The 27,560-nt window shown below is 41.4% G+C and overlaps 1 protein-coding gene and 1 long non-coding RNA gene across 3 annotated transcripts; one reads left to right on the top strand and one right to left on the bottom strand.

The window, feature by feature from the left end:
* Positions 1-8,935: 8,935 nt before the first annotated feature.
* On the bottom strand, positions 8,936-10,556 carry LOC127338600 (uncharacterized). The gene is made up of 3 exons (XR_007874431.1): positions 10,145-10,556; positions 9,970-10,030; positions 8,936-9,173 (listed from the first exon to the last, which is right to left on the bottom strand). It is a non-coding gene; the product is annotated as an uncharacterized lncRNA (long non-coding RNA).
* A 5,442-nt stretch (positions 10,557-15,998) lies between these two features.
* On the top strand, positions 15,999-27,506 carry LOC127343881 (tobamovirus multiplication protein 1). 2 transcript variants are annotated; one of them, XR_007877566.2, is made up of 14 exons: positions 15,999-16,415; positions 18,457-18,507; positions 19,042-19,075; positions 19,855-19,941; positions 20,059-20,110; positions 21,137-21,305; positions 21,526-21,621; positions 24,591-24,651; positions 24,959-25,023; positions 25,131-25,205; positions 25,299-25,374; positions 25,956-26,119; positions 26,225-26,391; positions 26,738-27,506. XR_007877566.2 is itself a non-coding variant. In XM_051370076.2 (13 exons), the coding sequence occupies exons 1-13, from the start codon at positions 16,287-16,289 to the stop codon at positions 26,246-26,248; spliced, it is 1,083 nt and encodes a 360-aa protein (XP_051226036.1). In that variant the 5' UTR covers positions 15,999-16,286; the 3' UTR covers positions 26,249-26,613. The 2 variants fall into 2 exon arrangements, 1 of the variants encoding a protein (XP_051226036.1); XM_051370076.2 differs by lacking the exon at positions 26,738-27,506 and having other exon boundaries at positions 26,225-26,613.
* The last annotated feature ends 54 nt before the right edge of the window (positions 27,507-27,560 follow it).

Genomic DNA, 27,560 nt, shown 5'->3' with positions numbered 1-27,560 from the left:
ATTCATCTAAGGTCTTGTGAAGAATCCTTGTGGTGTGTCCACTCAATTGTGGACATCCAATGTGAATCCTTTGACTAGATGTTTATATATCTAGCTATTTGACTGACAAGATTTTTATTTGTTCACAAACTTTTGTAACAACTAATTAAATCGTGGACTATTTGTAATACCAACTGATACCAGCTGTGGTTGTTATACCAACTGTGGCTATTTGATATCTAAAAATGGATTCTATTATAGGTTCTGATCAACTGGACGAGACATCTTCTACTTTATCTCGCAGTATTTATACTATACCAATTGTGGTCTTCTGATATCAACTATGGTCTTCTTATATCTGCTATAGTTTTATATATCATCCTCCTTCATTCAGGGTTTATTTTGCAAGAAAAACCACTAGCTGACACTATGAATATAGTATCCTAAGTGATTTCCCATGCATTCCCTTTTCCATAATGACTATGGTTCTACTTCTACTACTCCACAGTCATCATATTTCTCACCTTCATGCTTCTTATGTACTAAAGTACTCCTCTATTGAGGCAAGCATGAGTTTTGGTTGATACTTTTTTCGGAGTTTTGTGGTTTCTTCCCACAACTTTACTTCCTTTTTATGATGAACCTTCATCTTGTCTTTAAGATCTTCAGAGTTCGTCACTTCCTCACACGTTTACCATCACCCTCTAGATCTATAACACCAAGTAAGGACCTGATATTGCAACATGCATTTGCATATCAAAGTCAAACTTCATGTATGGATCTAGTCAAACAATGAAAATCCAATAAAATCCAAGAAGATTCAGCTTTGTGTTTATAATACACACCATCATAAGCCTGAATATAATAGTTGAGTATGACATCTCTAAACATCAGGCTGAGATGTGTAGTATAAAACACCACATAAGATAGGTTTATATCGTGATACTTAGCACGAATATATGGGATTCTACTATTTGTCTCAACATTTACCTTAATTGCACATTTGCAATGAGATAAACTTGAAACAAAGTGGTCTAGGATAGTTAAGGTTAACCTAATTTTCTTTGGAAGTACTAATTTAGCTTCCCATGTTGTTGAGGAATACCTCACATGATATCTTTAGGCTCCCACATCGTTACTCTAAACACATAACTATTGGAATATAACTATAATACTTCCATGTGTTCTATCATAAGACTATGGTCAAGATGTGCTTGGCACACTTCCCATGGTTTCGGAACATAGTACTTGCACTATTGTCTGGCTTCTTATTGTTCTCTTCCTAAATGTTTATGATGTTCTATCACATAATGATTCTCAAGTGAATCATATGTGATTACTATTTCTACCATGTAAGTAGATATATTTTATTCCTATCTTTCTTCCTTACTTCCCATGATTGACTCATCATGATCTATACTACCTTAAATAACTTATAGTTATCACTTACTATCAATTATTTCACATGACTAGATAATTTTACTTACTCATTACTTAACTTGGTCTACATCTTCTATTAAGATATCTTAATGATTATCATCACTTGATATTACTTCTAGTGCAGGTCTGAGTAATTCTTGTTTAACTATAACCTGTGTTGGTACACATCTTCCAATAGGATATTTTCCTTATGGTTGTATCCTCTCTTTGGACTACCATGTATTGTATACCAACTGTGATCTACTCATCTATTGTTTTAAGGACTTATTGATATACTACATGTTTGAGATAGCTGACTAACTTTACTTTGGAAAGATTGGTAAGAAATGTTGACTCAAGTGTGTCAGGATTATTCTCAAGTGAATATCCATCTCAAGTCATTAGAAGATTTGGTTTAACTAAGACAACTTCCTATAGACACTACCAATCCTATAGGTCTCCTTTAAAGGGTTTTAATCCTAAGGTCAAAGCATTTGCTCTGATACCAACTGTGGTGACCCGGCATACCACTGCATGGTGTAGTATGCAAGTCTGATATAACACCAATGAAACACAGTTCCACGGGTATTATATCGCTCAGAGTGGTACAACAGAAACATATGCGGGTCCAAGGCATGTCTATAGAATTACAACATTGACTCTTTACAAAAGATCCACATAGCCTCCTACTTTACAATGAGGTAAAACTGCGAATAAACTCCAGAAGAACGACTCGTAGTCTAGTCTTATCACGAACTCTATTTGTAGAGTATTTCACTAACTACAGAGGCTAAGAATAGACTCTAGCTAAATAGGAGCTAGGTTTAGGAAGCTAGTTCCCTTCTATGGCTAAACTAGGTTTTCTCCTTGTTGGATGTGGTATTTGACTCCTCTGACAGGTTCCTGTATCTTGAAGTAGTTGTTGACTCCTCGTTCTTCGAGTTGCACTGTAGATCCTCCTTCGATGCCTCCATATCTAAGCAGGGGATTTAAGAGTGGGATGAGTACGAGCGTACTCAACAAGTTCATTATAGGAAAGAGGTGTTTAATGCACTAGCTACGATATTAGACCAGAAAGTCTAATACCAATGCAAGTTTTCATAACCATTTCTTCAAAAGGTTGCTTTTATTCAGAAGAACTATGTCCATCAGCCTTCACCGGTTTACTAGAACTTCATGGAGCTCCTTTCCGGCCGCGTTCGCAGTTCCATATCCCGGAACAGGGAGTGACAGGTCACGGTTCTTTACACTCTGCAGAGGTGTGTTGCTTTACCCATAAGAGATCTTAACCTTGGTGCCAACCGGGCAATTTCCCCGTCCACACTTCCTATGGTGTGAGGCCCGGTATAAGGTCTAGCCAATCATGTTCCTCCGCTACCTCGAACACCCACCCTTTGTTGCATGCCCCGACCCTGGGTCCTCGCCGGTCCCATTATTCCCACTCACGGGTGGACCCCGACCACGACGACAGTTTGGGATCGAACCAAACTCCTTCGCCGGTAGCTGCAACCCATCATAGACCGCAATACCGTGGGGACTTTAGGCTTCCCCAGCCCACCGCTTGCACTTCGAGCGACAAGTGTCTACGGACTATGCCGTGGGGACTTAAGGCTTCCCCAGCCCACCGCTTGCCCTGACAGATACAAGTGTCTACGGTAAAGCGCATCCGTTGATGAACGAGAGGTGGAAACACTTTTGACTACTCCGTCCCACTCCGGATCTTATGGTTAACACGGGTATTACGGCACAAGAATCACTGGCGACATTTGTTGTTTAATCCTAGATGGATATAAGCCCGTGCAATGGAACCTCCACCATATCAACACAATCCATGGTTCCATTGCCCACCACATAGTCATATTCATAGTTATGAAAGTAGTGGTTTTGATTTTTGTGCAATAGTGATAATCATAATACTTTGCAAGTAATTTGATAAAAATACTCAAATGACATGAGCAAGTGATGAACTTGCCTTTCTTGACTGCAAGATTATGCAGACAAGGTCTTCGATACGCAATAACTCCAAATTCTGAAATAGCATCATCGTCCGGTAAGGACGATGTTTAAAAGATTGGCAAGGATGCAATAATGCATAAGAATGAGATGCAATCATTCTAAGCGTGATCTAACCCCGATGATTTATGCTCAGTGAGTTGTATTGATTGGTTCAGGGTGCGTTGCACTTTTAGAATGATTCACAAACAAGGTTCTTATTCAGGTGTGGTTACATAGTATCATAAACAGGTGCTGCAATATATCATCACAATAATAATAATAGCACACAACTATAACTTTTGGTATAATCCTAACATTTAATGAATATTGGTTGGTTTTAGCCCTATATGGCATGGTTAATGATTAATTATCATATACTTCAAAAGAATAACTTTTGAAGAACATGTTCTTTGATAAAGAACAAGTATGATAATTAGGGTTGTGGAGTTCTATGGTTTTCTATGGTTTTAATTGGTTTCTGGTGTAAGTAGTAGATGGATCACAACCTAGTTGGATTCAACAACACCTAGGGCTTGTAAGGTTGAGCTAAGCCTAGGCATCTTGAGCAATTTATTATAAATAGTGGCTATCAAGGTTGGTATATCTTGCTGGTGATAACTGGTTGTTGGCTATGGGTCCTATTAGGCAGGATTGATGATGATTCCTTATTTTCTTCAAAAGAATAACTTTTGAAGAACATACTTCTTAAATAATAAGAAGTATTACAATTAAGGTTGTGGTTATCTTGTATTAGCCATTGGATCTCTAAGTAGAGAATGGTTGGTTCCTAAATAGGATGATTCATAAGTATCTCACACTAGTAGGGTTTAGTGTGTATGGGATATGATGTCAATATTAGCATGGTTGCTAATGGAGTTCATCACAATGGTGTGATGCTATATAGGTATGAGTAAGGTTGATACTGCTGATCATAGGAATTTAGGGTTTAGACTTAGGTGTTCCTATTTGATCATCTAGGTTTGAGGGGATGAACACATGGAATGCTAAAATCTTAGTGATAGGCTCCTATATTTTATGTGGACCTGGATGTGCACTTAGTGGCTAATTATGGACCTAGATATGAATACAATGTCTCTTGATCACATGTCTTAACCTAGGGTTTAGGTTTAGAAGCAAATTAAGGTTCACATGAGATAGTGGTTCTAGGGTTCCTGAATGGATTAGGGTTTTAGGAATCACATGAAATGATAGGGTTGTAATATCATTCCATGTGGAATTTAGGGTTTGTTATTTATCATTTGGTTCTATGGTTAATAACTTCATTTTATATTTGAAGTTATTAATAACTTGGAAATAAAAATAATATGGAATTTGGCATTTTATTATTTTTAAATAATTAATAATTAAGGTAATTATTATTTAGGGTTTTAAATCCTCCTAATAAGGATTTAATAAATTAATAGTAAAGGAAAATTAATTTTATGTTTTCCTTATTTAGTTACTGGTTTTTTATTTATTTTCTGAAGTTTTCCTAATTATTGAATTTTAATTGAATTAAGAATTAAAATTAAAGGCTTAAATAATGATTTAAAAATAATTCAATTTTTATTAAAAATAAATATTTCATATTATATTTTTATTGGATAGAGTTTACTTTTCTAAGAATTTTGATATCTCATTTATATTTTTCTGAATTAAAATGGATTTTACAATTTAATTCAAAGTTAGAGATCTTTTCTGGATTTAAATTTAAAAACTAAAAGCTAAAGTTACCCGGATAATCTACCCCCAGAGGCTGACTGGTGGGCCTTAGACCACGTCAGCTGCCAGATGGAACGCTGACCAGGTCAAATTGACCGGGGGTCCCACGAGACACGTCTTTCCACCGGCGGTTAAACGCCGCGAGTCTGTCGCGGCGGCGCCGCCGATTTCTCGGCGCCCAGGACACGCGGCTAGGCTCTATCGGACCCCCGCGACACGCTGAGTACCGTGGTGATGTTGGTTTTCCCGAATGGCCACCGGAGCTTCGCCGGAGAACACGCCCGCGGCGGAGCAACTCCGGCCAGATTGCAAGAACTGGCTACAGGCGGCGATAGGATGCAATAATAGGCTCAAGCGAAGCGCAAGCTCACCAGGAACATGTAGGACTTGATGGCATGGCCGGAGACGACCTGGTTCGCCGGAATTGGTTGATGCCGACGCCGGAGAAGACGATGTCATCGGCGTCGATTTCGGGCACCCCCACTCGATTCCTCCCGTGGGCGTAGCTTGTCGAGGACGGCGGTCATGGTGGTGGGCTCGGTTTGGCTCGGGGAGACGTCCTTCGTCGGCGGTGAGGTGGAGTGGTTCGGCCAGGGTTTCGGCAGGGCAAGTAAATGGAGCAGAGGAAGAAGAAAGGAAGACTAGGGTTCGTCCAGGGGTCTTTATACTACACGGCGGAGCACGCCACGCCACACCATCGAGCAAGGGCAGGCCGCCAGCGAGAGGGAGAAAAGGAGCACACCTCCTCGCTGTCGTCCATGCATGGAGAAGGAGATGAGGACGAAGCCCCCTCCTTCATTTATATTTTTCTGAACCGGTACAGTGGGCTAGTAGGTGGGCTGCTGGTGGGTTGTGCTTGGGCCGTGTTGGTGGTCTTCATGCTGGGCCAGTTGTTGGGCTGCTGCGCTCTGGTGAGGTCCAGGTAAGGCTCTTTTCCTTTTCTGTTTATTTATTATCTGTTTTCTATTTTCTATTTGAATCTGATTTGAATTCAAATTTAAATTTGCAAGTTTCTTGTTATGTCAATTCAATTAAAAGATGGAGTGATGCATTACACCACATTCTTATTTGAAGCAAGTATTTTATATTTGATTACATTTCATGCTTGTTGGCTTTTTCAAACTAACAAATAGACATGAGTTTATATTCTCTTTTTAATTTTCTTTTTCCTGGTGAATCAAATATTTTGGATTATTATAGTTGATACTTTCAACTCAAAGTATTTTAAAGGTTGTACTAAGACTTGGTTTCAATTTAGGTAATTGATCACTTGCACATGTTTTTTATATGAGCACCAATGTATTATGGTTTTATAGTATCTATGGTAAACCCCTTGTTAAGTTTAATACTTTTCATTATCTTTGAAAGTATTTATGTAGGTATTATTTCAATCATGGTTGATCTTGGTTACAAGGGATAATTGGTTGATTTGTACACACATGGTTTTAATTATGAAATGTAGCATAAGGTTTTTCTTATGTTCAAGAATTGAAGCATAAGATTTGATTAATGTGCAATACTAGGGTTACGATGCTATTTACCTACTGGCATATGGTTTGGAATCTCAATTATAGCCCTGTTTTATATGGTGATCACCAAGGTGATGCATGAACTAGGTTTAGGGTATAGTACTAGATTATAGAGATGAAATAACACCATATTGCATGCTAGGGTTGAATCTCCCCTAACCATGATAAGGTGATGGCTTACTTAACATTTTATGAGCTCCTCTAGTTACTAAGATATTGAGAATTGGTTCCATCTTCTAGCAACTAACTTCTGTTATTATCCACAATTTATTATTAAAGTAACTACATTGGTAATAATTCTTTTTATAGTTAACTTTGGTCAAATGGATTGATGGTTTCTCACCATATAAAGTATGGAGTTTGACTTTAAAGGTTTTCATGTGGTTCTTAAGTGAAGAATAGGTGGAATGTAAATGTGGTAGAATTATATCTGTGAGCATCAAGAGGTTCACAAGTTAAGGTTGGGATCTAAGCCTAGATTTGCTTATTATTGATCTCCTTATAATTTCATGTGGCTAATGATATCTGCTTATCCTATTAGGGTTTAACTTACCCTCACATAACTCAAGAGCATGATCATGGATTAGGCATGATCAACTTGTTCTTAATATCTTAACCTCAAGTTCTTTAGGGTTTATGATCATTACACAATTTATAATGATCAAGGTTGGACTTCCTAAGGTATCTCTCCTTGAATGGGTTTCTCACACCCAAGATCAAGTGTTGTCTTGATCAATTAAATATATACTTTCTTTTATAGTTTCTTGAATGGGCATGGTTATGGTTGTCTCAATTATCTTGAGTATAACACCATAGGTTGAGCTTTCTCATTTAAGAATGGTTATTCTAGGGTTTATGGTGTACTCCTAATATCTCCTTAGGTATCTATGCTAAGGTTTCATTTGTCTAGCTTAATTGGGTTAGTCTCTTCCTCACCTTATCAATTCAGGGTTATGGTATTATTCCATGTGACATTAGATTATCTCACCACTCCAAGGGAAATGGTTTTCAACCTAATACTTTAATTCAATGATTGTCCTTGAGTCTTAAATAGGTAGAGCTAAGAGTGGTATGAATGGTCTCACTCATTTGGGAAGGACTTGAATGATACTCTAGGGTTCCTCTTGAAGATGATGATTTGAATACTTGGATGTATATCCAAGGTTTAGCTCAAGGTTGGTTATTGCTTCTCTAATAAATAATATAGAGCTCTCACCTCTCTGATTTTGATGTATAATAATTTGAACTAAAGAAGAATTATATTCCTTAGTTGGATCTCCTTGTCTTGTTTTCAAGATTAAAGTAGTATGAATACCATGAGTTTCATGGTAGGATCAAGGATTAGATTCAAACATGGAAAAGATAAGTGAAGAATGGTTTCCCAATTATTGTTACTTGATTTCCAATTAATTGTAGATTCATATGTTATGGCAGGGAACTCCATATTTTGATCTTTTATAAGATCAAGCAATTGATCTTTGAGTAAAGTATTGTTGTGTTGATTATTAGTTCCATTTGATCTAACCCCTTAGATCAAATCATCTCTACCCAAAACAAGGTTTTAGCAAAGTCACATTGAGGTTTATAGCGCTTGACTTGATGAGCTACTTCAATTCCACCAAGGTCAAGTGAAACTTCAGTTACTGTGACTGTTTTACTTTAAAGCGCGAAAATTCCCCAGATTTTCTATGCATGAATGCAATGCACACATCTGTTTCCTCTAATTTTGTAACCCCATTACCTGGGATATTACACTACCATCGGAAAGCTACAGCCAAAAAAATGTATCGAATCGAGTTGCGTCAAAGATTATGGCGAAAACTACCGCTTGAAATTTACGGCTAGAAAGTTGTGTCGGAAATGGCCATTGAGTAATTAAAAGAGCTGGAAAAATATCACCGTAGAAGTAGGTAACTACCATCGGAAAGCTACGGCAAAAAATATGTATCGAATCGAGTTGTGTCAAAAATTATGGCGGAAAAGTTATGCCGGAAAATAACAGTCAACTATTTTTTTTAAAGGAGCTAAAAATATACGGTCTACAAATTGTGAGCATAAATATGTGTCAATAAATTACCGAAGGGACGTAAAAAAGATATGTATATAACTTTGTTTGAGATGTAGACATAGTTAGCTACAGCCGGTAAATCAAATGAGAAAAAAAATACATTATAGCATCTGCCACATGGTGGAGAGTGATTGGAAGGAACTGAACATCTACAGTGAATCACTCTCATGCAAGCAAATGGATTCAGCTTTAATATATAGTATAATTCAACGTAACCTCACAAAGTATATGTTCATATATCTAGGAACTTTGGAATACAAAAAGAACAACAACTAATGGTCCAAATATTTTTCAGCACATCTGTTTGTTGACTGACTTAAAAGTCGTTAGACCTTCAGTAATCTTCACCATCATCACCACATTAATCACCAATTCCATCGCCATCTTGATCATAATGTTCATCGCCATCTTGATCATAGCGCTCATCGCCATAGGTCATCTTACCTTAATGCTAAATGCCACTGCCAAAGAACAAGCCAAAATATTATCTCTTGTCAGTTGTGCATTTGCCAAAGGGACAATAAAAGTAAAACATGATTAGGCGTGAACTGTTTGGCAGACTAAATTTTCATACTATGCAGTCAAAGTTTAGCAAATTAATATGTCTTCGAGTCTAATACTGCAGCACTAACATGAAAAAAATCAGGGAGGTATGTAGATTATTTAATCTGCATCAATTTCTGGATTATTACTTTCTTAGATCTTGACTTATGGCAAGATTCGTTAATCAAGGAATATATGCATGTCGCAATAGTTCTAAAAGTTCGGCACTGTAGAAACATCACACACGATGATTGCCATGTACTCACGGCAGCAAACAAGAGATCTAAAATTACATGCTTCGTGCTATAAGGAACTAATAATATGCGTTCTGCAGTATGTTGCAGTGAAACCAATGCATTGTAGATTGTCCAAATCAAACGGCTCTTTTTTGGTGTTTGTTGATGCACATGGGATTGCAATTATATTTAGATGGCTGAATCGCTCCTACGAAAAAGAAACGTTTACTGTTTGTTAATTATAGAACAGGCTTCTGGATACTGCCAATGAATACTTGCATAATCTATCAACAACTCGTGAATAGTAACTTGTACAGGTTTCTGGATACTACCGATGACCACATGGATACTACCAATGACCACATGCATACTAATACGTAGTAACCAGAACGACTTAAAAATCAGATGCCTTTTCCGGTTAGAACATCACCGAGCGGAAACAAACAAAAATGCAGAGAAGAGCAGAGAAGCCACTGACCTAAATAAGTTTGTCCATGCACATGTCGCACATTACCGGGCGCCGTGCCTCCTTCATCAACCTGTAGGCAGAATACCAGTTAGATCCGTGACCTATTCAATCAGTAGTTCATAACTGGTTCCAGTAAACAGATTTACGGCCTACATACTGTGAGTGCGACTGTGCGAGAACATACCAACTCGTGGCCAACGAGGTAGACCTTATCTTTTTGAACATGGAAGCCTCGAAATAGAGCAATATGGCATGGCAGCACCGAATACCGTCTGGTCCTTTCTCCTCCGATCTTGAGTCAGCGACCATTATCCAGAACAACTCACCAAGATCAGACCGCGCCAGATCTCACCAAGATCAGACCGCGCCAGATCTCACCAAGGTCACGGCAGCCAACTGCAGGAGCACGAAATAGATCAAAGCATGTAAAGTGGAGAGGGAAGACGAGAGCTCGGCAGGGGAAGTTAGGCCAAATGCACCACCGAGGGAAGGAGCCAAATCCATGGCGGCGGTAGTGTTTCCGATAATCTCGGAGTTTGTGGTCGGACGTGGGTGGAGGAGAGACGAAGAGTCCGAGGGCGGGGGAGCCGGCGCTGATTTTTGGGCGTGGTGGCTGTTGCACAAAGAGATGGATATATGGAGATAATTTGAGTACCCGCGCGCCAGAAACTGGGTCACGCCTCCGCGCGCGGCAAAGAGAAATTTGAACGAGGAGCGAAAACTTTCGGCGAGTAGAATTACAAAAATATGTTCACAAAATAAATTACAAAAAGTTGCTGCTCATATTTTCAGTATATATATACTACTTCCTTCGTCCCACAAAAAATGTCGAAGGTTTGTTCAAATTTGGATGTATCTGTAGGAGCTCTTCATCATTCTGAATTTATGCACATATCCGAAAATAGGAGTATTACTTTATGTTACAAACTTGGACGAAAATTTCGAATGTCAAATTAACTTGTATCTAAATCTCAGTTGTTTATCATATTTTATAATTCAGAATTTTGAGGCAATTAAGATTTCTTTGCAATTTAATTTAGAAGAGTCCCTTATTTATTTCTTAAAAAAATAGACAAAAACTTATTGCTTAACATGTGGCAATGTAAATTCTCAATACAAATCTAAAATAAACGAATAGTCATTTACCAGGTGCTCAAACTAGGCAAAGCACATTTTTTACCCGTTGTGGTGCTATTTTCTTAAAAAGATCATTAAAGTTATTCTTATGTTTCTCACGTGTAGTACTTTTGTACAATTCCTCATTACTACTTACTAACAAACAACCTCCTCTACGAGTCGTCTTTACTTTCTATATGGATCCCTGAACATATATCATCCTCCACCGGTTAGGAATTAGTTCACTTCAATTTCTCAATATGGGAAGCATGATTCAACCATTGAAGTTGACATTGTCATCTCTCATGCTTAGTTAAGTCGACCATTGAAACATATTACCGAGGGTTAAACTGTCGGTTATTACCTATCCCCGTCAACTATTTGTGCTTATAACCGATGGTTACAATTTGACCATCGGCCATGTCCGTGAATAGCCGATGGTATGCGTTTACTGTCAATTATAAACCATAATACCCGACCGTGAAATTTGAACCGTTGGCTATTAGTCTGCACCGTCGGGTATGAAGTTGAATAACCGAGAGTTAGTTTCTTCCCATCGGACAATACACTAAACCATCGGTTATTAGTGTCCATACCCGAGAGGTTACCAATAACCGTCGGTCTTTAATGCTACCGTCGGCTATTAGCATATTATCCGACGGGCCTTCGGCTATTAGAATGTACCGTCGGGAATAAAGGGATTTCTAGTAGTGAGCATGTCCTATTTCTTTGTCCTGGGGCATAGATCTTGACAATTTTTCCTTGTTGATATCCTATTAATTCCTTAATTAGCTCAAGGCTATGCTTGGCTCTTTCTTGACCATGACTCGCGAGAAGTGCAGCGTTGCAAGTAGGTTGAAAATGGTATTGTTTCGAAAGGGATGTAAAACAAAAATAAGCCGGAGGAACACATGCCAAAATATCACCGAAAACAGAAGGACATGCATGATAGAAAGATATATTTTTTCATCACGTGGTACACGTGATAAGCTACTCTAAAAAAACAAAAGAAAGTTATATTTTGCCGAGATGCAACAAAGTTACAATACCTTGATCCTTACAAAAATTTAGGTTTTACCGACAACAACACAAAGTATGGTCATAGCTTCGCACAATAGTATGCATTAATCTATCAGGGGTGTGATTGCCGAAGAACCCGAAATCCATCCTTCAACAAAAGAGAAGACCAATCAAAGAGTAAATCTTGGAGTATGCAAGGATGGAAATCAGATTGGTAAAAGTAGACTTAATGACTTCATGATCATCATCGAGTTTGGTGTGATTGTGCTACTCTTGCTTTTCTATTTGTGTGTATAATCATTTTCATGTAGCATGCAATGACAACAATAATATAACCAAGTTGATAACCTCACCACATGAGGTGAAAGGTAACCACATCGAGCCTCATGGAGCCAAGCACCAAAGCTTACATCACTCTAACCAAGCACAAATGCAACCAACCAAACAATGGCAATGATTTTATATTCTCACGCATGGGCAATGTTTTTTCTTGAATGATCATGCATGAGCAATGCAGACAACCAAACATGTACTGCATATGACCTACTAGGGTCCCACAAGTCATGGGGCCAAAGTGCATGCAAAACATAAGGGTAATCAAATGGCTAAGATGTTTCTATAATCTCAATTTATCAGCGATGCTTTTGTAAAACATACAAAAAACAATTTGAACAAAGAAGGGTCCCAAAGGATCCGGGAAATACATCCCCAGAGCGGTGGGTTTACAATTACAAATAGAAAATACAACATGGTCTTCCCTTTTGACAAAAAAAAGGACCTAAAAAAGGAAGGTAAAATGCAAATCTAGCCCTTCTCTATGGCTGTTGTGCCGAGATCTCAAGGCATAACCACCCACCTTGGCATCATGGACTATGCCACTTGGAGCGAGTCATGTGTTGGTGTCTCGCCGAAGGCGAAGATCTTCCTGTGAGACACGTTGGCCAAGATGAAGAAAAAACTTGGACGCACATGGCACCAGAGCGCAGAGTAGCCTCCCCATTGGCCAAAGATAACGCTATCTTGTAAACATCGTCGTTGAAGAACTCTGCAACACATCACAATTTCACGTCCTTCCCAAGGAACTCTAGATCTCGACGGATCACCCTCTCTTCCCCACCATCACAAAGAAATCCGGTGAAATCACCAACATAAGGAGCTCCACCGCGCTTATATTGAATACAACCTCAACAGATCGCCCCCAACATCAAGCCTCTACCTTAGAAGCTCGTCCGAGAGAGTAGTCGACAACCGCCCAACATCGCGCAAAGACATCAGAGTAATAAGATTCCATGGCATCATGCCAAGCACCACAAAGGTAACCCAAGTACAAACCCTAGGCCTAGCCCTACACCAAATATGGACAGAGGAGACATGGCCGCCTCTCCCTTCCCGACTCTAGTCGATGGAGCCGACGAAAGGAAAGGGGACAAGAGCAAGGAGAGAGAAACAACTCTCAAGGGAGTAGTATTAAAAAAAAACTCTCAAGGGAGTAGAGTAGAACGAGAGAATACACTGCAATTTTCCTCTTTGTAGATTTTTTTTTAAAAAAACTGAAGAATACAGTTCCTAGAAAGACCTAAGAGCATGTCTAACAGGCCCCGTATTTTTTCGCCCCGTATAACACGAGTAAAGGGCCCTGTATCCAGTTTTCGCCGGCCAAAAACTCGGACGAGCTAGCAGAGCCAGTATCCCCACCCCGTAAAACAGAATATTCTGTTTTACGGGGTGGGGATACGGGCTCTGCTAGCTCGTCCGAGTTTCCGGCCCCTCAAAACAGGGTTTTAGACAGCAATTTGCACAACAATTTCACATCAAACATAGCACATCCAAAATATGTGATGCATAATTCATAGTTTTAACATCACAACACGATCATAGGCAATGTTCAAGCCACGGAATTCCCAAATGTGATCAACCATCAACGGATCCATCACCACCGGCGCCACCGCTCGCCGGAGACTCACCTTGATCACGAGCTTGACGCGCAGCCTTCTGCCTCGCAATGATGTCCGCCTTGGTCTCCTTCCACCACGCCAGCTGATCCTCGTCCATGCCGTCGGTGCGCATCATCATGATTTCCCTCTCCTCGGCCAAGAGCTCCTTCATGGCCTTGGCTTCTTTGGCTGCGATCATCTTCATGTCAAGCTCCTTCCTTGCTTGCACCTTGGCAAGCTTCACCACACTCTTCTTGTCGGTGATGATGAGCTTGGTCTCCAACGTCTTCATCGTCATTGCCTCCTTGGACTTCATGAGTTGATCCAACTTCTCCCGGAAGCTAGCTGCTTCAAGTTCTACCTTCACCCTCTCCTTGGCCTTCTTGTTGCCCTCGGGCTTGCCGGTGTTTCTCCCACTCATGTCCTCCGATTCATCATCCATGGTGAGAAGTGCCTCCTTCTTGCACTTTGGCTTGTTGTCCCTCAACTTCCACTTAGGAAGATGTTGAAGGATGGCAAAGCAATGTTGAAATTGAAAGTCCTTGTTCTTAGAGCCGGCCATGTCCTTGTACCGTTGTTTAGCATACTTGGGCTGCACAACAATAGTATGAGGAGATGTTTCCACATCATCAACACATAATATGGATAGCTCGTGATGTTTCACATCATCAACACAAGGAAAACTTACGTAGTCCTCCGGCACGCATCCACTAGGAGGGTTGTCGGCCACTTGATCCATGGCAGCACTCCAACGAGAACAAGCCGGCTTGATGATGTTCCATCGGCCTTCAAGGGAGCGGTAGGATCTGTCCGCCATGCTCTTCGTGCGAGGCTTCAGCTGGTGGTACAGATCCTCAATGCGCTGCCAATAGCGCTTGCCGCCTTGGTCCACTCCGGTGCACGCATCCATCCCCACCTTGCTCCAAGCACGGACCAAGATGGTGTCTTCGATCTCGCTGTAGTTCGCCGTGCGTGGCTTCGGCGTCGACGAAGAACCGGCGGCAGCCGGATCAACCTCAACCACCTCCTCCTCGTCACCCTCATCCTCCTCCTCCTCATCAATCTCTTCGACGTTGCACTCGCCATCGAATGCATCGATACCGGCGTCCAAATTCACCACGGAATCGTTGAGCATGTCCATGTAGGATGTTGTGGACTCAACATCGAACACCTTGTCTACGTCAATGGTGGATGGCGGCGGCGCGGGCGGCGCATCGGACGGAACGGAGGGAGGAGAGGGCGTGGCCTTGGAGGGCGGTGGAGGCGCGAGGCCGATGCGGTTGATGGCCTTCGTCCGCACCTTGGCCGGCGCGACGCCCCTCGGCCCGGCCGCCTTGGTCTTCAGCCTGGACCCCTTCTTGGCAGCGGCGGGCTTCGGCCGCGAAGGCTGCGGCCGCCGCCGCAGTGCTTCGAAGAATACCTTCGGGATCCTCTTCCTCTTCGACGGGATGGTGGCGGAGATCATGGCCGACACCACCCCGGCGTTCGGCGCAGCTCCGACGGCGACATCGACCACCGCGGCCGGAGGAGATGCATCGCCGGCGGCAGGCGGCTCTTGCGGACGATCCATGGCAGCGGGATCCGGCCGGGAAGGGCGCGGGGGAGGAGATCGGTCGGCGGCGGCGGCGGTTGGCTTCAGCGAAATGCTTCGCACGCAGTGGAGTGGGCGATGCTGGTTTCACCCACTATCCCCGCTCCCACCCTGCACAAGTAGGGGGCGACGACCCGCCCCGTAGTCCAAAACAGCAAAAAACGATGCGGGGGCCGTTTTTACGGGGCGTGCTAGACGGCCGGGTAGACGCGAAACCCTCAAATCGGCGGTTATTATACGGGTTTGCCCCTTTTACGGGGTCTGTTAGACCTGCTCTAAGGAAAGAATTGAACACCTCGATGTTGTCGGAGAAAAAGAAGTATTAAACAGCTCTGTGTTGTGAATGAGACACGGAGAGCGAACGGACGGTGATTCCAGGGCTCAGAGCGGCCCCACATTGGCATCGCCAGGTTTCAGCCGAACATCCCACCGGGATCGACCAAGGTCCCGGGAGCTTTCCAATCCAACAGGCGCTGCCTCCCTCCCTCCTCCTCCAGTCAATTCCTCCTCCACCACCCCCGCCTCCGGCCGAGCTCGTCCCCTCCGCTCCGCGCCAATCCTCGCCGGAACCCTAGCCCCGGGCCTCCCACCCGCCCGCCCCGACATGCGCCGCCCGGCGCCCCGAGCCGCGCGCTGATCCTCAGCGAAGCTCCCCGTCCGCCGGCATGGGGGGCCGCTACGGTCTCCTCCGCGACGACGACGCCCCCGGGGGCTGCCTGCCGCTGCCGATAATCGCAGCCGAGACCGCGCTCGCTGCCATCGACGCTGCCATTGCTGCCGCCGCCTTCGTGCAGGTGCGTCGATTCAATCTCGTCTCCCGTGTCCTTCTATCTATGCTCGCGGATTGGATTTGTGATTGGTTAACGGGGCAACCGGTGCGCATTTGGCCGTTCGGTGGCACCTGAGGCGGGGAATGGGGTGGCACGAGCTTCTGCGTATGGCTATTTTGCTCGCTCGCTCGGGTAGGCAATGTGATGGGCCAGCTGCTTGTTTTACTAGGTGTTGTTACTACATGCGTCGGATCCGCAAGCATCGTGTGTAGCTTACCACCCAGCGGCGACGAGGTTGTTGGGGGTCCAGATATGTCGCACGAGACAACCATTGACGGAATTTGATAAAATCAATACAAATGAAATTCAGGCCCTGTTCGGAAGAGCTCCACTCCACCCTTTTCCACCTTTTCAGCTCTAGATCTTACCTATGCCTATTACCACCACTATTTGTGAAACTCTGGAGCTATATGAAACTGCTTGGTTAACATGTTAGCTCCAGATTCATTTCAAGGGTTGATATTCTTTTTACGAGTATTTCGATGGTTGATTTATGTACGCTTGAATGATCCTATTACACCCTCTTAAAAACTCAATAGCTGCATGGTACAACCTACAACGTTATTTTTTTCTCTGGGTGCGTTACTGCTTTAAGGTCAGGGTGAGCCATTTGCTTCTTTTTTTTCCCCAATGGTTGGCCAAACAGTCACATGAATAGGAAATAACTTGTACAACATGCATTGCAGCTTGTGGCTTGCGCCGATGACAAGTGTTCATAAACCAGGTTCACCACTGAATTCGACAATCACAATTGCAGTTGCGTGAATGAAATGCATGCCATAGGCATGTCACAGAAGAGCCTAATATGGGTTGCAAGCTCGTTACGGAAAGTATGCACAGACTTCTCATTCAAATGCTGATGTCAAAGCATCTGAGATTTTTTCGTATTATTTGTACCTGGATGGGGTTGTTAGGACATAACTTTGGTCTCATTGGCACCTTTGGAAATGTTGATGTCCAGTTTAGTCCCCGCGTATGTAGTTGTGTAGTGACAAGGTAGCTGCAATAATCATTTTCTTGCTTGTCCATCAGATAATTACACATCTATAGCAAAATTTGCAACTTCGTCTTCAGCACACCAAATTCTCATTCAGCCACATTACACACAAATAAGTGCAACTCTATTGAACTTTTCCTTTGGAGTAAATTGGCTTCACAGCGCTATGAAACTCAGGAACATATCTCTCACCCTGGATGGTCTACTTGTAATAGTGGCCTTAAACACGAGGTAACTTAATTCAATGTAAGTGACCATCGAAGAGACAAAATCCTCCATAAGGCAGAGTGGATTACCCTTTGGAGGATGCAGGAACACATCTCGATCTACATAACACTTGTGTCATGCATGGTACCTGGCTGATCAATTGGTGCATATGTGAAATGCACGTTCTGTGATGCAATGCCTGACCTTCCAATGTATCTCACTTGTTGATCACCAGGAACGAATGCCCGAATATGAGTACCATCTAGTCACCAATGCAATCCTCGAGGTGTGGATAGACCCTTCAATCACCTCTTATCCACTGATGGACACCATGAAATTTTGGATCCTTAGGTTTTAAATAATCAGTCACCCTCTTGACCACACAATGAAGAACCACGTCAAACATTGTGCTAATAGTCTCACGAAAGTGTTTGAACAGATTTTACGTTCTTCTAATCGATTCACACCAACCATGGGTCGACAGAAAAATTGAAGCGGCGTCAGGCCATACCTTCTAACCAACAAGCCGTGTAGATCAAATAACAGATGGTTGTTGTCTTGTCATCCAGGTAATGTCTCCTGGAGTGGACAGTGTCTCTCTTACTAATATCAATAGGGCAATAGGCTATAGTGTACAAATAAGGTGTAGAATTTTGGATGGAATAGAGTAGAATATGGGATGGAGTTACATGTAGAACATAGACTGGCAGCATTTTCCTGTGCATTTTCCCCGAATTCCATTATTTATATCTTATATTTTAAATTCCGTTACCAAGAATCACTGTGCTTATAATTTTGCAGTTGGCAAGAATTCACAGGCACAACCAGCAACATGGATGGACACGGCAAAAGGTATGCAAAACAATTTGATTGGTGTTCATGCTGTCCAACCGCCTAACGTTGTCATACAAGGACTTTTGATTGCTCTAAATGTGTTGATGGTTAATTGGTTAGCATGAATAAGTACTTACTAGGCCCATCTATTTAAAATTTTCTGTATGATAAAAAATTCCTTCTGCAACATGTGGGGTCTCTGTCTAGTTGCTTTAGATTATCAAATGACTACCTCCGTTCCATATTAACTGTCGCAGATTTGTCTAGATGCACATGTATGCAGACACGTTTTAGTGTGTAGATACATGCGAATCTAGACAAATCTGCGACAGTTAATATTGGAAGTGTGTAGATATATGCGATTTATTTTGGAAGCAACAGTGACAAGGTTTCTTGCATGTGATAAGTCGAGTCGCAACAATAATTAGGCTATTGGGTTTTCATACCAGAGCTCAGTATGGTGATACAATGAACTGGTGTTTTGACTTTAATTTCAATTTTAGCTATGATCTCAGCTGCCAAATCTTTAACAGCATATTACATCTCTTGCAGATATTTCATTTAATGATTGGCCTATGCAACACAGGTGAGACAAGTATTAATACAATATTTTTTTTAGCCATTTTGTACCTTAGTTCCGATATTATTTCCCTTTGTTGTTGTACATTGGAAATTCCCGCAAAACGTAGTTTGTAGTTAATGAATTTCTCAAGTGTTCAATATGGTTGCTACCATTCAATTTGTAATTCATGCTAACTTGACTTGCTACTATTCAAGCTTTGATTATGTGCCTGATTGCTTTATGGTACCAGTGACAATAAACCTAGAGAGTTTTCTAGTATACCAATTTTCTTCTGGTAGGTTTGATGCATGCACAATAATTTGACTGAGGATAGCTGTACTGATTATTGCCTAATTAATAATAATTTTCTTTATTGTTGTTGTAACTTCGTAGGCAGAAAGAAACATTATTCTGGTCATGCTGTTGCTTCTTGATTAACAAGCATGTTGTGTCGCAACTCACAAGTGGCTTTTCATATTAGTGCATAATTAATTCTAAATCTACTTGTAACTTAAAAATATAAAGGAGCATGCTATTTTAGTTATTCTAGTACTTTACTGTCAACCAGTATGTCCTTTTGTAGGCAACCAGTACGTCCTTCGTAAGTGCGTTTGCCATAGTTCTTGCAAAATGCTTTTCATTTTTGACATATTTTCAGAATAAAAGTGCATGTGGTTGTTTTAGTAATTAAACAACATAACCAGTACAGTATCTTTTTTTTTTGTATCCATCGACGGTGTTCCTTGCATTTTTCATGACTTGCATCTTTAGTACTGACTTCCATTCTTTCAATCACTTGGCAGTATTCCTTGCGTATTTCATATCTACCATCATCGCTACTTGTCAGAGATGGGTTTGTTGGGTACATGGATGTGGATTTGTTCTTATGGGTATGCTGTCCTGGATGTTTAGCTTTTCTATTGTCCTTCTATTTTTATCCACTTGAGCTGTCTTATCTTATCTTGTTTTATAATCATTTAAGAGTTAAAATTATAATTGTTTTGCAGCTAGTCCACAGATATTGCTTCTCGCTTCTTTTCTACTATTGCTGTCATTCTGGTGAGTCAGAGTAATTTCTTTTGGTACCTAGTTAGGCGGATTATGGAGGCTGGAGCTGTGGTAGTTGTTAAAAACTTAAAATAATGAATCATAAGGGTTCCCTTTGGACTTTCCCTTTATTTTGTACTATGCTTGGTATATCTCGTTGAAAGAAAGGTCAACTGGAGCACATAGCACCCAGGAAAAATGCATAGGTGAGACAAACGCGGGTTGAGAAAACAGGATTATCATAATCCACAACGATGCCAAATGCAGCTTAAGTAATCAGACTTTGCGCTTTCACACAACAAGGCTGTTCCATAACAAAGGAGAGACATTGAGTTGCCTCTTACACCCCATTGGAGGACAAGTGGACTTTTAGATGATCCCTCCCCATAGATACCTCCCAGTATGGGAACTTTGTCACAAGGTGACATTGGGCCTGCTCGTTGTTGATGTAGAAGGCATTCTTATTCTCACTTCATCTAGTCCTAAAAAAGACTCGTCTTACTCTTACTTCGCATGGGTATACTCTCGTCCTTTTGTACAGGCCAAAGGCATATAAACGCCACTTCTTATTCAACTAAATTGTATACCATATCTCATCAATAGAAAATATTCACTCCCCCATAAGAACCACCTCACCTTGAGGCCTCCCACGCTGTACCTGCATAACCTCCTTTTTTTTTTCTTCTGACAAACTCGCTCACTCTTAAATTAGCAGCACATTAAGCAATTACTCTAATGGAATCCTCTCTAGTGCCAATGGTAACCAACTGTCAGGATGATATCTATCCATGCTTGTATCTATCTATATGCGACATGGGTACAATAGCAGTTTTATAGTATTTTGATTCTTCTAGAAATTGTGCTCTTTTGCTTGCATGATAACACACATCGTTTATAGTTTTCTTACTCTCCCTGATAGTTAATTTTTCTGATGATGTGATGAAGTCTTGGTGTTTCACTTCCATGTTTCTGTTTTCTTGTTCACAAATGCAAATGCTTTTTTTATATATATATTTCTAAAAAGTAATGGTTTTACAGGGTTGACCTGTGCCATCAGACAAATGATGAAGATGAAGATGATGTAAGGAGTCACCATGAAGCTTTACTAGACAAAACAAAAACAAAACCTGGCACTCGTCCGACTGATATTCGTCGGAAGTGTTTCTCAGGGATACAGCTTGGAAGCCGGCAAAAATTTGTGATATTGGTAAGCTTGTTTCCATCATTAAAATCACTGGCTAATTTGCCATGAGTTTCTTTTCTTATCTCTGGCTCACACAGATCACAATATTGCCGGTATATGTACCTTTTATACATTAGACACAGTGCTTGGAGGTTTTTTCCTCATCATATTTGCATAGTGCTTCTACCATGATATAATATCTGTTATGCAGCACCTTTTACTGGCCTATTATTTTTTCTTGCAGGTGCTTGTCCTGTCATTTGCTGTTATGCTCACCTTTGCCATCCTCATATGGCTTGGCAGGGGAGAAAATCCGATTGATTCATCAGTACTGAAAAAGGTATGAGGAACAGCAACTTACTGTGTCCTGCTTTGGTTCTTTAATGCTGCATTTTGCTCTTACCTAACATACATTCTTAAAAAACAAATTTCAAGGTTTATATCCCTAATGTGTTGCAATACTGCACAAAAAGCTAAAATATGGAAGAGCCGTGTAAATGTTGTATAAAGTGAGAGTTTGGTCTCCACCCATAGAATAACTCCCATAACCAGTGGTGAAAGAAATGAATGATAAGCTTGTCAAAATCACCCAGAAAGTCCCACTTAGAAAAGGAAAACAAAAAGGTCGCTGTTAGCAATCAATTCCCTTTCCTCTAGCATGCCCAACACATAACCTTCCTTGAGCTATTCTTCAGTCTATAAGATAGGTTCTACCACTCGAGATCATGTCTTGTGGATGGGTTGGTTAGGCTGGCGCGCTGTTCCCCTTTTAGCCTCGTGTTTGGTTGTCTGCATGAGCTAGCGAGGCAGCCTGCCAGGGACAGGCCTGATGGCTGTTTTGGCCTGCGTTTGGTTGCTTGCATGCATGCACAGTTTTGGGCTGCGATGCATGTTCGTGGTGTTTGTTTGCTTGCATCTGCCCTGATTTGGTCACTTCCTGTTGGAGGGGTGAAGTTACGCGACACTTCATTCCACAAGACCACAACGCACTACACCACATCATACTACAACATAAGCACATAACCATGAAGCAACTTTAGAACTTAACCGCAAAGCAACTAAAGCACACTAACTAGTACCACCATTAAAGCAACAATACTACATTAGCAAGTTTACCACAAAACTAACATGTTTATCACCACCAAAACCTCCGTTACATAAGCAAGGCCCTAGGTTGCTTCTACCGCATACAAAGGGTGGGGTGGGGGGTTGATCTCCACACTTGATCACCTTATCAGCCATTTAGCAATAAAAGATGGTTAGGACTGAAGGATCAACCAGCTTGAACACCAGGAAGTATCTTACTTTGAACTCATGAGCAATGCCCAAAGCATGACCACCCAGCATCCGTTACTGGTCTTCATGTCCACTGAGTGGATCACTTAACCATGGCAAGAAGGAAGTTCGGAACGCAAGCACCTTCGATAAATGTTACGGGTCACCCCTCCAGACCTCCTCATGCAGGCATACCTAAACGGCCTCGTGGTGGCATCCAAACAGTTAAAATTTGCATGACGCCAGCCTGGTTGGCCTTTATATAGGGTTTCGGAGTACTGCCATTGGTGCCGAGGATGAGAAGGGTTGAGCCGCAGCCGTAGAGGAAGAATTCGATCTTGTTCCCAGCCGCCGCCCAAAATGAATGCATCCCGCACTAAGTCATAAAATTCTATAAAAAATGGAGAAAGTTTCAAAAACAAAGAAAAAAGTGATTGAATTCTAGTAGATAAAGTATTCTATCAGATTCGAACCGAGGACTTACGTTCCTTAGGGGAAGAAGACGTTGCCGCACGGTGGTGTTCGTCGATGGAAACAAACCACCAGGTGGATAGTGGGGTGAGAGGAGAGTGAGAAGGTGAGAGGGAAGGAGTGGGCGGTGACGGTTCATGGTGCGTTTACGCGAAGGGATGTGCCGTCTCGCTTGGTTCTCCACTCGTGCAACTTGCGCTGCCACTTGCGCTTGAACGGGACCTGGCCCCATGAAAACTGCCGATTTAGGTGTTCCTGTTGGGCCTGGCTCATGCAGGCGTACCTAAACAGCCTCGTGGTGGCATCCAAACAGCTAAAATTTGCATGACGCCAGCCTGCTTGGCCTTTCTGCAGGCAACCAAACATGCCCTATATGTATTTTTGAATACGACATGTACCTGTATGTTGCATATCATCTCTCACATGCCTCTTTACATTCATATCAAGAATCTAGCTAGTCTTGCTTCTGATCAATTCAAGCCATAGCTACATTTTGGTTTTATATCCTGCTCTGTGTGCAGTGCATTTGGTGCACCTATTTTGTGCAGTATTATTCTTGTTTTCGACAGAGAAAAGCTACTCCCGATCCATAATAAATATCGGTGATTCAAGACAAAGTTGTACTAAATCACCGACACTTATTAGGGATCGGAGGGAGTAGCATATGTATCCCAAGTAAATATGAAAATGCTATGTATCAACACTGGAAAGTCAAATGTCTAGTGTGCTACCCAAACTGCATCCACTCTATGTTGGGGTGTGCACAAATTGCAATGTTACATCTTTGGACCAAATTCATTTTGACACCAGGATGCAATTTTGTTAACATGCGGACGCATGGTGTTGGTATTAATGTTGAATATGTGTATAGGGCTCCTTCAAATACCCGGAGGGTAGAACATATATAACCTGGTACTGTTGTATAAGGCACCTCGGGGTAGCCAAAATAGACTAGACGAACCTGGTAAGCTAGACACAACATCATGAAGGAGACGGTCTGGGCGGCCATGGCACGAGAAAACACAATGACATTGCGTTTCTTTTCATTGCATAGAAGAAGCGTACAAACCTCCTAAGAGGGTTAGTGCAGGACCATAGCAGGGGTGATCGAACCTGCTATGTCACGATGGCCGAGACATGTTTGATGGCCTCTGTGGTAGATTGGACTATTGTAGAAAGTAGACAGGGAGACATGTTTTATTTCCCTTGTCAAACCAATGTGTGCAAGAATAATGGGATAATTCACGGACCAAACATGAGATATTGTTAGAGATGGTCCTAGTTTTCTCGTCTTTTCCTTTGAGTTTCAGAACCTTAATCAATTTGTATTTTGTCTCAAGTCTCATGATATAAATAGGAGTCTCTATTACAGCTTGTCCGTTGTGCCAGTTTTTGAAAAGTATTTGCTTGCATGTCTTTTGTTTATCACACTTTATTCATATCTTGCCACTACCTTGATAAAATTGGGATTTCACCTATTCCAGCAATAGTTTTATAACCCCATGTTCTTATTTAGTTATGATGATTGCTTTATAGACGTTAGCCAAACATTTTATTTTGCAGGTTTATTTGGATGTATTTTCAGTAGTTGTTCTAGTACTTGGCGGTGCTTTGGCATGTTATGGTAAGCATATAATATCATCTAGATGTACAGCATGTCACAATTTTGTCATAGATGCCAATTAAGGATATTTTCAACCTAAGATTACCCTTTCTTTAATTTTCCTGTATGTATCCCAGTAGATTATCTTATAGTAGAAGCCAGTTTCTGTTTTTTCCCTTGTTCATCTTGCTAAATTTTGGGCATTCATTTGTTACTAGTAGTAGATGATGCCATGTCATTATGACTTACTGTGTGTGAAGCTTCGGTGTTTCAACATGTTTTTGGTTTGCCTTTGCCATCTTAGTTTGATAATTTTGATCTTGTTAAGGTGCATTGTTATTCTCGAAGATGAGCAAAGTACGTTCTGAAACTGTGTCAACCGAGAAATGGAAGGTATATTTCTCTCGAGATCACTCTACATGTGGCATGCATTAACAGAACTGGATTAGGAAGATATATAGAAAATTTAAACAAGCTTCTCCCTGATTGTTTCTCTGCAGGTTGCCAGTTTAGCTGCTGTCTCCCTGATTTGTTTCTCATCTTCTGCTATACTAGCACTTGTAACTAATGTTCCTGTAAGTTCAGTTACACAGTAAGAATTTTCATAATACATGAGCTGGCAATTAAATTGTTAACTGATTTGCAAACTGCTTTACTTCTCGCTGCAGGTGCTTTTGTATTGGTACTCAACAGATGCGGACATCATCAACAATGCTGTTATACTATTTTTATATTATTTAATAGGTAAGCTGCGTTTTTTTTTTTTTTTTTGCCTAGAATAACACTGATTCAAATCGTGCCATTTTATTAGGATGTTTTTTTTGTTCACTTTGCCATTACCTATCAGATATATTTGCATACGCCTGATAGTGGGCATGCTCACGCCTTGAAGCTTGCAGGGAATTTAGGAGTTAAAACTGGAAGTTAGTAAAAGGAGGAAATTATGGTACTGTGGTAGGTGTGGCTTAAGCATGCACACAACATATAGTCCCTCCGACCATCAGCGCGTTCCAGCTTGAAGCTGGTCTTGATTTGATTATTGTAGCCTTGATATTAGATTGAAGTACTCAATCTCTGGACTAATATATATATAAAAATCAAACATGTGCACTAATGTGAATATAAAAATCAAACATGTGCACCAATGTGAATACCTTTTGGAGACATAATTACTCATCCAGTGTATTTATCTCTAACAATGGAAATAGGCACAGTAGAACTCTGCATGCACATCTGACCAATCAAACCTAGTGCTAGGAAAGAACCGAACATGGTGTCTGCTGAGTTTTAGGGGAACTACTCTGCTAATGTAATTTGTTTTGTAGGCTCTTCGGTGCCATCAGGATTTGTTTTATGGGTCATGAGAGATATGCCACAACGGCCGATAGTAGAAAGGCCTACCCAATCAAGAGTGGTTACTTTGTTCAGGGACAGACCGCCCAATACACAGGATCCACAGTGGAGAACTGCTGTTACATCCTCTAACAAGGTACTCGAATGTTACATTCCCCAGGTCAAATTATTTGGAGGTAACTTGTGAGTGTACCGATGATACTACAAGAGCTGGATTTGTAAAACATTTTCTGATTTGTAGGCCCTCAAGTCAAGCCCAATTTAACCAGAAGACAAATGATCGATATAGAAACTTTTTGGTCTGCTTAATGTGCTGGGACTTTTACCAACACATCAGTGACACGTTGGCATCTAGTAGCTTTCTGACGATTGGCCAGCACAGGACGGATCTGTAATTCCTACTAGAAGGTAGCTTTAATGATGGAAAGAATGGAATTACCTGCGGATGTAGCAAGGTTCTCACCCATGTATTGTGCATTATGTATTTATCCATTAGAACATAGTTTGTTTAAGGTTTGAAGAAGCAAGAAATGTAAATAGCCATAGAAATGACCTTTTTCGTTGTTTGGCAGCCAAACTGTCATCTCCTTTCAGATTTTCTATTTAATGATATGTTTGTTGGTTCCTTTAGTAGGTGAGCTTTGTCCTTAATTTGGAGCGTCAATAGATTTCTGCAATTTTGCTATGGTGTGTGATTAGTGTAGAAATGTAAAAGGTCAGTGCTAAAATCATTGTGTTCATTTGATTGGTGCAGTGCTAGATGATGGATCCCTGGGCTGAGTCTAGAGACGTCAGTTGTTTTGGATGCAAATATGCAATATTGCTGCAGTGCTAAATGATGGATTAGAAGTTTGATGAGAGAGGGAAGATAAATACAGCTTCTGAAGGCCACTATGGAAGAGCTCGGCTAAAAGGGAGGATGGAAAGTAGCTGCCAGGTCATGTCATTCGGCTCCGGGTGCAATAGGTGCGGACCTATTTTAGCCATTTTTGGTCTGACATGAAGCCTTTATGGACCGATTTAGCCACCGAATTTGCCATCCCTTACTGCAGTAGACAACACATGGAGAGTTTATATCGGCAGCAGAATTATGGGCCCAGTGATGTCTGATTAGCATTCCAGACTTCCATTGTTTGAAAATGAAGATAACACCCTGCGTTCTCCAATGTATTGGTGTATAGCCCCGGAAAATGGCATTTTGAGCAAGGTTTTCTGCTCTATTTGCATAGGTGCATAAAATTCGGGTGGACAGATCGGTCCTAAAGATTTGGTTGCCATTTGTTAGTTACCCCTAACAGCTTGACACTTGTTCGTCACCACGCTGCCACTGTGTCGTTGAAGATCATGCATGATCGGTTCATTGTTCATCGTGTCAATAGGGGTATCACTAGCGTGCATGGAATAAGTGCTTAAACAAACTTAGTTCAAGGTGATTAGCCTAGAAATTGCTTGTTGCCTTTGTTTCTTTTGAATATCCTCAACTTCACAAAAAAATTAAAGGAAGGAAGAAAAATTTGTATGCATCTCGATGATGAACACGAACTTCAAATTTGGTTGAAATGATGCTAAAACATCAA

Source organism: Lolium perenne, chromosome 3 (genome assembly GCF_019359855.2).
Source record: "Lolium perenne isolate Kyuss_39 chromosome 3, Kyuss_2.0, whole genome shotgun sequence".
NCBI lineage: Eukaryota > Viridiplantae > Streptophyta > Magnoliopsida > Poales > Poaceae > Lolium > Lolium perenne.
Note: the sequence above shows the minus strand (reverse complement) of the source record. Positions and strands in the feature narration are given on the sequence as shown.

Coding starts and splice junctions, on each gene's coding strand:
- LOC127343881 (XM_051370076.2), top strand. CDS start 16,287: ATGGGGGGCCGCTACGGTCTCCTCCGCGACGACGACGCCCCCGGGGGC. Junction 16,416..18,456: donor CTGCCGCCGCCTTCGTGCAG/GTGCGTCGATTC, acceptor ATAATTTTGCAG/TTGGCAAGAATTCACAGGCA. Junction 21,306..21,525: donor GGCAAAAATTTGTGATATTG/GTAAGCTTGTTT, acceptor TTTTTCTTGCAG/GTGCTTGTCCTGTCATTTGC.